General features: G+C 36.8%; 1 protein-coding gene across 1 annotated transcript in view; it reads left to right on the top strand.

Moving 5' to 3' along the window:
• SLC37A1 (solute carrier family 37 member 1) overlaps nucleotides 1-14,583 on the top strand; it is a 103,908-nt gene that overhangs the window by 72,648 nt on the left and 16,677 nt on the right. The window contains exon 13 of the mRNA XM_036744148.1: nucleotides 4,187-4,272. Within this exon, the coding sequence (XP_036600043.1) occupies nucleotides 4,187-4,272 (86 nt within the window). The remainder of the gene's footprint in view (nucleotides 1-4,186; nucleotides 4,273-14,583) is intronic.

Raw genomic sequence — 14,583 nt, forward strand, 5'->3', positions numbered from 1 at the left:
TGCTCAATTAATTGCTTTGCACTCACTTAGAGCTGGCTCACTGAGCTGACCCTGCAATCCTGGTCATCCTTTCCAGTACTGGTTGCTCCTAAATCACTGGTCATGGTGGGAGTAGTTGGAATAATCTTTGCTCTTCTTTGCCACTTTCAGATTTTCTCTATCATCATCATTCAGCATCTTCTTTGAGTTTCATTCTATCCAATTGATCAACCATTAAAAATCCTGATGGGCTTTTGCTACCAATGCCCAGAACATTCACCTTCTTTTCTCAATGGTACACAATTGACAGTCTGTTTCCACTACCACCCCCCAACTCCTGCCCTAATAGAAGGGGACTTCTACATACACATGTTGACGTTTCCTCAAGTACCCTAATCTTCCTATTCTCCAATCTACTTAGCTCCCATGATTTACCCATCTACCCCAACTAGAGATAAGGGTCACAGGGGTGTGATCTTGCTATCAGACACAAGCATTCTGCATCCATTTTTATGAATTGACACATGCTGGCCATGACCCTGGGGAAGTCACTTAATGTCTAAGGACTCTATACAACTTATTAAGATTAGAAATTCCAGAGAAGATGGCAGCTTGCAATGATAAAAGGAATTCCCTCACCTACAAATTTCCTATATCAATGAAATCACAAATCCATTCCCAATTCCCAGTAGGTATGTATATTTGGATATGGATATACATATATGCAAAACACATACGAAATGGGTTGCAGGTAAATTTAGAGGATAAGGTAGTAGCAGCTGGGAGGACTAAGGCCTCCTACAGAACATGCCACTGATTTTTAAACGAAGTTAATGATTCTAAGAGGTAGAGGTTAAGGGGAGAGGCATGGAGGATAGCTTGGGTAAAGGCAATTAATTAGATGGGACATAAGAGTGTTGTGTTGGGGGAACAAGTAGACCTCAACTATATTGCTGGAGCATAGAGTATATTGAGGGGAGTAATGTCTTAAGGACTTCTAGGTTGCAAAGAACTTCTAAATGCTAGATAGGAATTTATATTTCATTCTAGAGGTAATAGGGAGTCAATGGAGTTTATTGCTTTAGGAAAAATCACTTCAGTAGCCATGTGGATCAAAGATTGGAGTGGGGAAAGGTTTGAGGGAGATTCATTAGGACACTCTTATAATCAGTCAGATCAGAAGTTATGAAGATCTAAACTACAGTGAAGGTTCTAGGAATTGAGAGAAGAGGCTGAATAGGAGATATGTTGCTAAGAAAGGAAGTCAATTCAGCAGATAAGTGAAGTCAATGAGAATAAGGAATTAAGGATGACACTTGCGTTGTGAACATGGGTGAATAGAGGGAATTAAGGATGACATTTGCGTTGTGAACATGGGTGAATAGAAATAGGGCTGTACTCATGACAATGACTGGGAAATTTGAAAGGGGGTGGGTTATGAGAAAAAGATAAGTACTATTTTAGATATGTTAAAGATGCATTAGCAGTGGGACATCTAATTCAAAATGCCCAAAAGACAGTTTGTGTTTTGGGATTGTAGCTTAAGAGAAAGCTTAGGATTGAAATAGGGATATATGGATCAGATCTGAGTTGAAAAGAGAGTTGAACCATGGGAGCTGATGAGATCACCAAGTGAGAAATTATAGAGAAAAATAGAGAAAGGACCCAGGGCAGAGTCTTGGGGTTCTTTCACTGTTGGTGGAAATAATATAAATGAAAATCCAGCAAAGGCTGAGAAGACACAGTGAGATAGGTAGAAGGAGAACAAAGAAAGAGTGATATCACAAAAAACCAGAGAGGATAAAATATCCAGAAGTAAAAGTCCAGGAGTCAAAATATCTAGGAGTCAGATGCTACAGAGTGGTCAAAAAACATAAGGATCAAGAAAAGGCCATTTGATTTGACAATTAAAAGACATCATTGGTAACTTTGTAGAGAGAAGTTTCAGTTGAATGATGAAACCAGATTACAGAGTCTGGGAAAAAGTGAGAGGAGGGGAAGTGGAGGCAGCAAAGGTAGATAGCTTTTTCAACTTCAGCTGAAAAAATAGAATAGATATAAGACAATAACTAGCATAGATGAGAGGGAAAAAATGACAGCCCTTTAAAGATGGAGAAAACTTGAGCATGTTCATAGGCAAAAAGATCTATTTTAGAAACCATTAGACAAGGAGAGATTGAATATTGGGAGGGGAGGGAGGAGTCCATGAAGATCTATGAGGAATCTGTGGAAATACTCAGATAGGAAGAGTTTAATGGGAACCTTCACAAGTGCTATGCTATCAAGAAACCTTATAACCTAACAAGAATTCCATGAAGAGTTTTGAGGGGCCATGTGTGTTGCCCAAATAAATTAGGAGTATATCCATAAGAGTTTTCTAAATGCAGCTCATGGGGAGGCATAGAGAGATATCTCTGGAGAGACTATTCTTGCCTACAAGGAACAGGAAAAAGGAGCTATAGCCTGCTCTATTCTCCGCTAAGAGAGAAGGGTACTAGAGGGCAAGTGAGAAGGAAATCAGCATTTATATAGTACCTACTATGTGCAAGGCATTGTGCTGCTAAGTGCTTTTACACACACTATCTCATTTTATCCTTACAACAACCATGAAACCTGAGACAGGTTAAGTGACTTGCCCAGTGTCTCATAACTAGCAAGTATCTGAGGCCGGCTTTGAACTTAAGGCTTCCTGACTCCAGGACCAATGCTCTATCCACTGCACCACCAATTAGGCCAGAATATCATTTATCTTTACAACTCCACCTAAATATTGCTAGTCAAGGGGAATTTTTGTTTAGATCCAAGCTACTTTGCTGATTGATATTTCTGATGGGGAAAGGGGAACACCAACTTTACAACAACAGGCTTGATTCCTTCCCACTATATGCTAGGTACACAAAAGACCACCACAAATAGTGGATAATGACTACACCCATTTATCCAAGCACATAAAAATAGATAACATGAAAAGTATACAGATTAGACTATGCCAGACAATACACAGAGTGAATGAGCTCTCCCTTTGGGAGTGAGATATCATAGCTTAACCAAGGGAGAGAGAGGACCCTATTTTATCCAAGGAGAAATTCCCCAAAAGTCTCTAGGGAAAAAAGCCAGAAATTAGGGAAGTGTTGAGAAGCTGTTTTCCCCTATAGGTTCTTTGCTTCATGGGTCTCTCCCTGAAGAGGGTCTGGAACCGTGTGTGTCCTCTCTTGAAGTAGGAATCAAAAGAATGTCTCTCCCTCTCTAAAGCTCTCATGGCAACTCTGCCTCATGTAGGTATACAGCATTGGTTCATCATTCTTTTTATCAATGCGAGTTTTATGTAAGTGGCTTGAAACCTGGGTTGCACAAAGACTAATCTGGCATACTTTCTAAGAAATTGAATTTAATCTTTATCTTGAGGACAAATATTCTTTCAAGACTTGTAAGACTTGTACTTCAGTATCATGAATAAACTTGAGATTGTATTTCCAGACAAGTGGAAGAAGAATCATATACTGTTATGGTAAGGGATTGAAATGATTCGGTCTGTGCCATTGTCTAAGCCAAAATAATGTAAATGATTATATGTCTTTGCTTTCTTACTGATTCTATTTATTAGTAGATTTTAGAAGCTCCACAAGTTTAATATTTAGCTATGGAGAAATGAGTATTACCAATGGGAATTTCCTTTTCCTAACTAAATTGTGATTATTTAATGAACAGGAATGGGGGATATGAGCTAATTAAGTAATCAACGAGAACAAGATTGAAAATATATTAATAAGAAATAAATTATCACAACGTACCCATTAATCATTAAAAATCTCAGAAGATTAAAAGTGAATGAGAATGATTTAAGTGGTAGGCTAAGGTTGAGTGACCTACACATAAGTATGGTCGGACCTTAGCTAATAATAATAGCTAACATTTATATAGTACTTAATATACGTCAGGCACCGTGTTATGTGCTTTACAATTATTGCCTCATTTCATCTTCACAACAATCCTAAGAGGTAGGCATTATTCTAACCCTCATTTTAAGATAAGGAAACTGAAGCCAATAGGAGTTAAACGACTTGCCTAGGATCACACAGCTAGTAAGCGTCTAAGGTCAGAGTTGAACTCAGGTCTTCCTGAGTCAAAGCCCCGTGCTCTATCCACTGTGCCATCTAGCTGCTCATTCTTACCAGTGTGCCACATTTATCTTTTTCTCTTTTTTCAGGTGGAATCTTGGCAGGTGTGGTCTCTGATAGGCTGGGAAAGCGGGCTACTACCTGTGGATTAATGCTGCTGCTGGCAGCTCCAGCGGTAAGAGTTTGAGATCCTTCTCTGCTTCTGCACTAGTGGTGCATTGGTAGTTGAGGCACCATCATTTTTTCTTCACCGTTTCAGTATTTCAGCATAATTGGTTGTAGACTTCCAAACTGGTGTACTGGATTCTGCCTTAAAGGCAAAGAATGCAAGATAATGCTTGAATAGTTTGCTAAGTTACCAACTAAGATTTTTTTTTCTAAAGTTCATTCCCACTACAAATGGAAATGGACATATTGACACAAATTAAAGAAAGGGACAGACCACATTGGAATGGGCTGCTAATCAAAGTAGTAGAATCTCATAGACTCACAAGAACCCCTCAGATGGCTTATAAAAGAATATTAGCTACCATGTACATAGGATGGCAGTGTGGTATTGCAACAAGATAGAGGTCCGAAGTCCTCTGAAGATTCCTTTCAGTTGTTTTTTCTTTGGCTTTCACTTAAAAGCTTCTATTCAGAATGTAAATAGAAACTGTTAATGTTTAGCATAGAGAAAAAAAGACTTACAGGTTATTTCCAAATACAGATTGTTCTCACTTTACATACATTTGCATTACACATATTCAACTTTACATAAAGAATTCTGAAAGAAATCCACATTCCAAAAAAAAAAAACCTATGTTAATTTTAATGTACAATACTGTGTATTCTCTCTCTCTCTCTCTCTCTCTCTCTCTTACACACACACACACACACACACTCTCTCTCTCTCTCTCTCTCTCTCTCTCTCTCCCTCTCTCCCCTTCTGCCCCTCAGCTCAGTGGCCTCCCACATCCCCACCAAAACAAAAACTTTAAAAAAAAAAAACCTAAATGAACTCCTCCAAGTGAAAGAAAAAAAAAAAAACATGAAGAGACTGCCAACACAGCACCACACGGAGAGAGAATGCCTTTCTCCTGCTCCACCTACCTGCTCACGTGTCCAGCCCCCATGTATCTGTCTTTCATCAGTCCATACTTGGATACCATGTGTCTGCCCCCAGAACCCCCCATGTCACCTGTCCTCTCCTGTTTGTGTCCATGTCTGACCTCCATATGTCTCCTCAACTCCCCCCTCCCCAAGCTTATGGATATACTTCGGTATTTTGAAATACCCATGAGTTCATTCACGTAAGCATTCCCTCCACTAAGGCAAATCAAAACCCCTCCTCACATTAGGAATTTCACAATTGAGTGAGGCCAAAAGCAGTCATCACTTGGTGGCTAACCTTTTGGTGGTGAGCTGAGTCTCTCCAGACTTAGGTAGGGCTGGTCAATAAACTACAGACATATAGTCTGCCTTATACTCAAAAAAAAAATCAAAGAATGAAAAGGGAGCTTGGAGGCCATTTAATGTCACACAAACTTACTAAAAATATCATCTAGAATATTCCTAAGATATGATCATCCACTTTCTGCCTTAAATATCCACTGAAGAGAGCAGCCCATTATGTTTTCAAATAGTTTTAATTATTAAGTTTTTTTTTTCACATCATCTAAGTCTACTCAGAAACTTTCATCCATTGCTTCTAATTCTATCCTCTGAGAGGCCAAGCAAAAAATGCAGTCTCTCCTCCATATGACAGCCCTTCAAATAGTTGAATACATCTGTCATGTCCATTTGAATTCTCTGCCATGCTAAGCATTCCCAGTTCATTAATCAATCGTCCCATGGCATGTTCTCCAGTCCTATCACCATCTTGGTCATGGATTTCTACACATATTCTAATTTGTCTGTGTTCTTCCTAAAACATGTTGTCCAGAAATGAACATAATATTCAAGATGTGGCCTGAACAGGGAGAGTATAGAATTGCTACCTCCTTCACTCTGGACATTATGTCTCTCTTAATACAACTTTGGATAGCATTAACTTTTTCAACTGTCCTATCCCACCTATTATGATCCACTAAAGCCATCTTTATCTTTTTTGTCTTATTCTCTTGATTTATTTTTAATTTTTAAAACATTTTATTATGGTAAATTTTATAAAAATCACTAAATTAAAATTTCTTCAGAAAAAGAACAAAAAAGAATATTATATATGGCACTATACATTTCTATTATATAGTTTGGTTTTTAAGATACACACATGTATATATTATTTAAATTTAGCACAAGAGTTCCAGTGCTTCTCTGTTTATCTAAGTCCTCTTCCTTCTCCTTTCTTCTATGTATATTTTTAATATTTAATTTTAATTGATGCTCCTTTCTTCTTTTTTATCATTATCATTATTCCCTTCATTCCCACACAATGCTCTGCCTTCCAAAGAAAAAGAAAATCCTTCTCTTGTAATAAGTATTGCCAACTAAAACATGACTTGTATAGACGTGCATGTACTAAAAATGGCTAGAATTTATTTCATCTTTCATCTGTCTGCCAAGATATAAGAAGCATTATTTCTCATCAGTCTTTCACAATTATCTTCTTTTGTATTGTTGAAATCCTTATATGGACTGTTTCCCCATTTTGCTTCTTTGACTCTGCATCAGTTCACTCAAGTGCTCTCAGATTTCTATGAAGCCATTCCTTTTGTCGTTTTTTTTTGTGGTGCCATAATTCCATTCCATTCATACACCTTAATGTATTCATTCATTCTTCCAATTGAGAGGCACCTTCTTAATTTCCAACTCTCTGTCCCCAGATCTTTTTCACAGGAACTGTTGTCTGGCAACAAGTCCTACCCTCCATACTTGTGGAATTGATTTTTTTGACCCCCATTGTAAAATTTTACATTTACTCTTATTCAATGCTATCTCATTAGATGAAGAGTACCCTTCTGGCCTATTGAGATCTTGTAGAAATTGGATTCTGTAATCCATGCATTTAATAGCCCTCAAAACTTGGTGTCATTTGAAGCGTTAACAAGCATGCCAGTTAACAAGCTTGCCAGTCGGTGATAAAAATTAAGAGTACAAGGCCTTAGATTCCTAAATCATTCCACTAGATATACTCCCCAAGTTCACTTTAATGACTAATCTTTGTGTCCAATCCTTGAACTAGTTCAAAATCTACCTATTTTCTCCTTTTGCCCAGTGGTGCCAAATTTGAATAGAAAGAGACAGATGTGGACTGTGTATTGACTCAGAAAGCCACATATTAACATAAACTATGTTGTATTGCATTTCTATTTGTTTTGTTAAACATCCCCCAATTACATTTTTATCTGGTTCATGCCTCACTGGCTGTTGGCAAGGGGAGTTTGACACCTTTGTTTTAGCTGACATCTCTGTCTTGTCCAATAGCATGAGACTTTGTCAAACACAGTTATGCCCTGAAATTACCTTTTCAGCTTGCCAGAATTTGCACTTTGCTGACAAAGCATTCAAGAACCCTAAAACTTGAAACTGCACTGCATAACACTGGATTTGATTCCCCTCTATTTTCAATGCTACTGCAATATAAAACTTGATGTGATTAACTGAATATCTATAAAGTATAAAATGTAGTCTCTGTTGGGGAAAAGGGAGAGCACTGACTCAGACTATTAACCTACTGCTGACTAACTCCCACCTTAAGTTGCAGCAGAATAAGTACAATTTCAGTAGACGTGACTGTTCTGGAAGCAACAGTTTAAAAAAGGAATAAAATAACTATAATATAATGATAAAGAAAAGTTGTATAAATCTATATAGTAATCCTAGTGGAACATTTGGACAGGTTATCTAGATCATTTCCTCTCTCAAATTAGATTCTACCTAAAATTTGGTCCAAATAGATGTACTCTACTTTTAAAATGCGTAAGGAAAAACAGTTCCTAAACCTCCACTACTAAACTAGTTTCTGTTACACTTTCTCCCAATAAATCTCTTTTCTTCCCATTTCCTTTCTGCTGTGCCTGAAATTGATGTCTTTTTTTCTCCTTAATATAGGTGGAAAATAGCCATGCTAAATATTTCTCATGATAAGTCGTTGTTTACATAGACGTTTTTATTAAGACCACTTATCTCCCATCCTTTCCACAAGCATAATAATTACTATTCTTACATCCTTTTTCAGGTCTTTCTTTCTCTCCTTCAGTTCATGTTCATTGTTCTACTCTGGTTCTTTCAGCTTCTTCATATTACTGTTTGAACCTAGAATTAGATACAACACTTTTTTTTTTAATTGACACATTTATTCCTACATTTTTTAAAAAGGTTTTGGTGTAGGGAAATTTTTAATAATAGGAGTACAAGGGAGAAGACAAAAAACTGGACAGTCTGATAATATTATTTTTAAGATTTGCAAAATTTTTCCTTACAACAACCACAGATAAAACCTTTCAGAGCTGAAGTGAACTCCAGTGGCCACTTAGTCTGACCTGCAACTGACTAAGAATCTCTTCAACATCAACAACCAATTACCATCTATCTTCTCAAAGAAAAACTACGATGAGGGGCCATCCACTGTCTTCTGAAGAAGTTACCTTTTAGATAATTCTTAATTTTTTAAGCAAATTTCTTCTTACATCAAACTCAAATCTAACACTCTGCCATTTCTACCCATTTTTCCTAGTTCTGTATTTTTAAATCCCTATAGTCATTTTCAGATTAATGGCTTTCTAGTTAGTTATGCCTCTGCTATCTTATATGTATGAAGTTGATTTTTTAAAAATAAAATGATAAACTTTACATTTATTCCCCTTCAATTTAATCTTATTAGATTCAGTTTATCATTACTGACACATATATAAATTTAAGGGTTACAAAGTGTATATCTTTTTAAATTGTAGTATGGTGGGAAAAGCACAGGATTTGTGATCTGAGAGCCTGGGTTCAAATCCCAAATCTGCCACTACTACCTATCTGACTACTTAACCCTTCTGAACATTAATTTCTTTATCTGTAAAATGAAAGTGTTAGACTAAATAACCTATAAGGTGCCTTCCAGCCCTAAATAGTTCTCTGTTCTCCAACATGTTAGTCATTTTTATCAGCTTTGTTATCATCTGAAAATTTGATAAGTACACACAATTCATTTCCATCCAATTTCATTTAATAGTGTTGACCTGAAAGTTCCGTTAAAGGAGGCAAACAATCTAGGTGATATGTAAATTCATAATGTTTATTCCTGTAAAGCTAGCAAAGCTAGCTTACTTGTATGTACAAGGAGCCAGAGTATGAGTTCTGACTGCCTGAACAAAAGAATGAGAAGGCTTAAATGCATTTCAGGACAGTCCCAACTCAGCATGTCTCTGCCACTCAAAATTTATGATCTCCATGTATGTTTAATCATAGTATAAGAAAAGGAATTTCTTATTTGGATAGGTGGTGAATAAAATAAGATAAGAGAGTTGACAAAGTGTCCATTGAAATTACAACCCAGGATCTCTGTGTTTAATTTACCATTAACATGCCATAACATAGTACACGCCAATAAAATATTAAGATAAGAAAAAGTCCCATTATTCAAGATAGTGTTTGAGGTTAAGGGTCTCATCCTTGATGGCTACGAACAGAGGAAAGAATGTTCTTAAGTTAGCCCCATCTGGGCTCGTTGACATAAGAAGAGGACAAAGAAGCTGTTAAGGTCCAGGCTTTGCTTCTGGTTGATTATTTCAGGCTCTGGCCCTTATTGAAGTTACTAAATTGATATTAAATGATTATCAGTAGAAATGGAAATTAATAGAATACCCAGGTGCCAAGGACAGATTTCTTGGCTATTCTACTAAAGACCTTTCTTCAAGTTAACATAAACTCATTAATCACTACTTTTTGGGTATGTTCATCCAGAGAGTCACAAACCTGTCTAATTATACTATCATCTATTTGTCTCCATATTTTCCACAACTATAACATAGTAAGTGTTATCAAATATTTTGTTGAAATATAGGTATTTCAGCAAGATAGCAGAGTAAAATGTGTCTTACTCAAGCATCCCCTCAAAACAGTAAGATGTTTCAAATAAAACAAAGGAACAATCAAAAAAAAAAAAGGAGAAAAGAAAGGAGCTCCAAAACAGGAGAGAAAAAAAGGACATATTATTGGCTCCTCACTATGAGTTTTTTGTGCCCACCCACCCTACCCCACCACAATGATTGGTGGGAAGTGGAGGTGGCCCTAATGGCTCCAGAGACACATGAAAGGCAGGAATAGCAACAAGTGGTGTTATCTTTCACCACAGGCTTTCACCAGAGATCCTGTTTGTGACTGTTACCAGTTGTCCATTCTTTATGTGCTATGATCTCCACATTCTGGTCTTTCTGTTCCTTCTTGTCTCCCCTCACTCATGACTTTAGGCCCTGTGCAATGGACTCCATGTGGTGGTATCTCCAGTGGTTCCAAAGACAGAGGAAGGCTAAAATGAACAGCAAGTTGGGTGATCATCCACCAACAGCCTTCACTAGTCATGCCAACATAAATTACTGCTATTAGCTCCTGATTACCTTTCCACACTGAGCTCTGGTGCCTTACCTAATCCTACTCCACCCTCATCATGGGCTCCGTTTAATAATTCCAAAGAGAGGTGAAGTCTGGGGCTAATAGAAGGCTGGAGGTATATATTCACCAAGGGCTTTTACCAGTCACCTCAATGTCTATTTTAATCTGGCAGGGTGTCCTCTAGGAAGTGATTCATTCAGAATCCACCTCTCAAAAGTTTAGGAGCTAAGCCCCAGAATAGAGGGTTGCAGTGGTACAAAGATTAAAGAAATGAGCAAGCAAAAAAAGTGCAATGAAGACAATCTATGGGGTAAAAGAAAACTAGGATAAAACTCTGAAGTTTTGTCTGAAGTAGACAGTAACTCAATAATAATTACAACCAAAATGCCAGAAAAGAGAATAGAATGGCCATAAGAATTCTGAAGTTGATTAGAAGACCCAATATAAAACTGAAGGGAATAATAAAGAATAAAATAAATAGCTTAGAACAGTAAATGAAAGTTCTTAACAAAGCAATGGACATCTTGAAGAAAATAATTAAAGAAATGGAACATTCAATAATACAAGAAGAAATTTTAACAAAAGGTCAAAAAATGACAAATTCAGAACACACGAGCTACACGCTATTTTTTTAAAAGCTGATCTGGGAAATAGAAGATAGAGAGATAGTCCCCTCTAAAAACTGGAGTCTTCAAAAAGAATAACAAAACAAAAAATTTGAATTCCTTATTTCAGGAAATCTTAATTTTTAATTGCCCCGAAGTACTAGAACCATATGAAAGTGGATATATTTAACCACTGTCCATATTGAATGGATATTTTATAAATCATATATATGTATACATATATACATATATATATGTAGATAGATAAATAGATAGATACACATATTTAACCATCCCAATCCATATTTAACGGATATGTTTCTCAGATAACACCAGAGAAAATGTCCAGGGGTAACATACTCAAAAATGTGAGAAAGCTTCTGAGATCCCAAGTTAAATAAAAAAATGCTTTAAGCAACTAGGAAGAGAGATTTCATATGCTAAAGTATCCTCATTAGAATTATACATTCTGTTCTTATATTTCCTATTCATTAAGTACTTTCCTATCCCTAGAAAACCTTAATGACAATAATGGACGTATGTATTGAGAACAAGCCAACAAACATGATCCATATAAAATATTTGAAAGGAAACAGCATCTCTGTAGTCACCTCAATGGACTGAAGTGTACAGAAAATGCAAGGCTGGTAGATTTGTTTTATTTTTTAAAGGAAAAAATTCATTGTGTGGCATGCGTGACCTGTTTGAAACTGTCACTACACCATTTGTAAATATTCAGCCTTTAAAATAATTCTTTAAAACTTCAGGATTCTATGACTGGGTGGGGAGCATTCCTTCCACCACTACATACCACAGCTCCTACATGAAGATGGAAATCATGCAGTAGATGATTTTTGACAGTTTGTGTGGCTGAAAGATTCACCATCCTGTAGCAAACCTGATGATGAGCCCTTGAAACTTAGCTAGACAGACAAGCTACATAAAGTATATCACTGCTGCCATTTTTAAAGCCTTTCTGACTTAATGATAGCCCCCAGCACTTGTGTTATGATAGCATAGCCTTCAAGAATTCAGGGACACCCTTCATACAACAATAAGTTATCAGAATGGGACTTTAATAGAGAATCCTTTAAATAAATGTATTTCACAGTTTTCCCTTTTATTAAAAGCCTTTGCCCTTCTCCGATCTGTAGTACCTCTTGCATTCTCCATGATTTTATAGAGATCGTAACAGTAGCTTAGCAACCATATTTACCACCTATGTTAGTTACCTAGGATGTGGCACATCTGGGCTGGTGTTTGAACTCATTGAGGATAATTAGTTATTACTATCTCTTTGTGTATTTTTGGTTTCACTTTGTTATTTTTCATGTATCTTTCCCAATCCAATAATCTTTCTCCTTGGAAAGAAAAAATAATGGAAGGAAAACAAAGATTAAGAAGCTCTCTGACTTCTTGCTGTCACCCATTATGATCATCTCATCCTACTTATTCCTTCTTCATTTTATTTTTTTCCTCAACATAGCTTAAGTCAAAGGTGGGGAGCCTATGGACTTAAGACCACGTGTGGCCCTCTAGGTCCTAAAGTGTTGTCCTTTGACTAAATCCAAATTTCACAAGTTGGATTCAGTGGAAGGGTTGCCCTTGAGGACCTAGAGGGCCACATGTGGTCTCAAGACCACAGATTCCCCACCCCTTTTAAGTGATGCTTTTTTGTATCCTCAGAATTTATCACCAGATTCAGCCCATTCTCATACTACTCTTAAAGGACTATGTCTTTCAGTATTTATTTTCTGCTCCCTCTTCTTTTTTGTATTTTTTATACATGTCTTAAAGATCTTTGGTTAAAAACTTTTCAATGTTCCCTATGGAGGCACATTTATGACTTCAGATGTCTTTTTTTTTTCCTCTCCATTGAAATAATTTCTATTTATATCTCCAGAATTTCATTCTTCACATCTCTTCACCCCTCTTGCTAAACTCTGTAGTAGAATTGTAGGGCACTAGATTCTACCTAGCCTTTCTCTGAACCCTTTACCTCAGATAAGGCTTAGCTTTCACCTCTTTTATCACCAGTTCAAAGAAGGAGTGTTTGCTTCATTCCAAGTATTATTTCTTCTTTAGGATCCAGTTCCTCCTACTTGGTTAGAATAAGGTCTGGCTCTAAAGCAGAATGTCACATACCTTGTCAAACACAGTCACAATTTAGAACATTTTTGCTTAAAAAGCAAAGTTTCATTTCTGATGCAGGGGCTTATCCCGAAATCATTTTTCCCCTTGTTTCTTCCTCTGTTTTTGTAACTAGGTGGTACAGTGGCTAGAAGGCTGAACTTGGAGTCCAGGAGACTGAATCCTCTGTTACACACTTACTAGCTAGGAAAGTCACTTGATATCTCTCAGCCCTCAGCTTTTTTACCTGAAGAATAGAGATAATAATAACACCTACGTTACAAGGTTATTGTGAGGATCAACTGAGATAATATGTAAAGTATTTTGCAAACCTTAAAGTATTATATACATTGACAGATTAAAATATCACTAAGGCAAAACAACTACTTGGCTTTTTTCAGAGAAAAAGAGTGCCCTAGCAAATATCTGTCTTGTTCTGTGAAGTTTGGATTCAGTCAAAGGGCTGCACTTGAGAACCTAGAGGGCCACATGTGGCCTCGAGGCCACAGGTTCCCCACCCCTGAATAATTGGTCCCCCTTCATTGTATATATAAATAATGTGTTTATGACCGAATTGGGATCTATTTCTCAGTTTTCTTATCTAATTCCTCCTGTCTAGGTGGTCTACAATGTATTCCAACAACATAATTTTTGTTTCTGTCTTCTTTGATTCTTACTCAAGTGTTCTCCATCATGATTGTCACCTCAGGTTCCTGGATTTCCTTACATGAGTGTATCTTCTTAAAGTGTGTGCTATTCCATTGTACCTTTTATTTATTCTGTTCTTTTTTGAATAATGTATGCTCTTCCAGAATCATATTACAGCCCAGAGTCACATTCCACCAAGTCTAATTGAAATCTGTGAGATCAAATTTGCCTCTTCACAATATGATCTCTGTTTTTTGTGAATTCTTATACTTTGTGCATTTCAGAGTCACAGAATCTCAGTCCAATCTGAACCTAAACAAGAACCTCTTCTACATGATCTAGCATTTTCATGAAGGTGTCCAAAGAGCAAGGAGACACACAACCTCCCAAGGCACCCCATTTCATTTTTGGATAGTTGTATTTCTTAAAAGTTATTTCTTTATATGAAGACTTTATCCAGTCTTCTAGTTGTATGCAGATATCCAAAGTCATGGATTTTATTGCTGATTTTCTTCTTAAGTATCCTCAAGTCTCCAGGAAAATATATTTTTATTGGTCCTTATTAGGAGTATTCCCTTCTT

Source organism: Trichosurus vulpecula, chromosome 2 (genome assembly GCF_011100635.1).
Source record: "Trichosurus vulpecula isolate mTriVul1 chromosome 2, mTriVul1.pri, whole genome shotgun sequence".
NCBI classification, from domain to species: Eukaryota; Metazoa; Chordata; class Mammalia; order Diprotodontia; family Phalangeridae; genus Trichosurus; species Trichosurus vulpecula.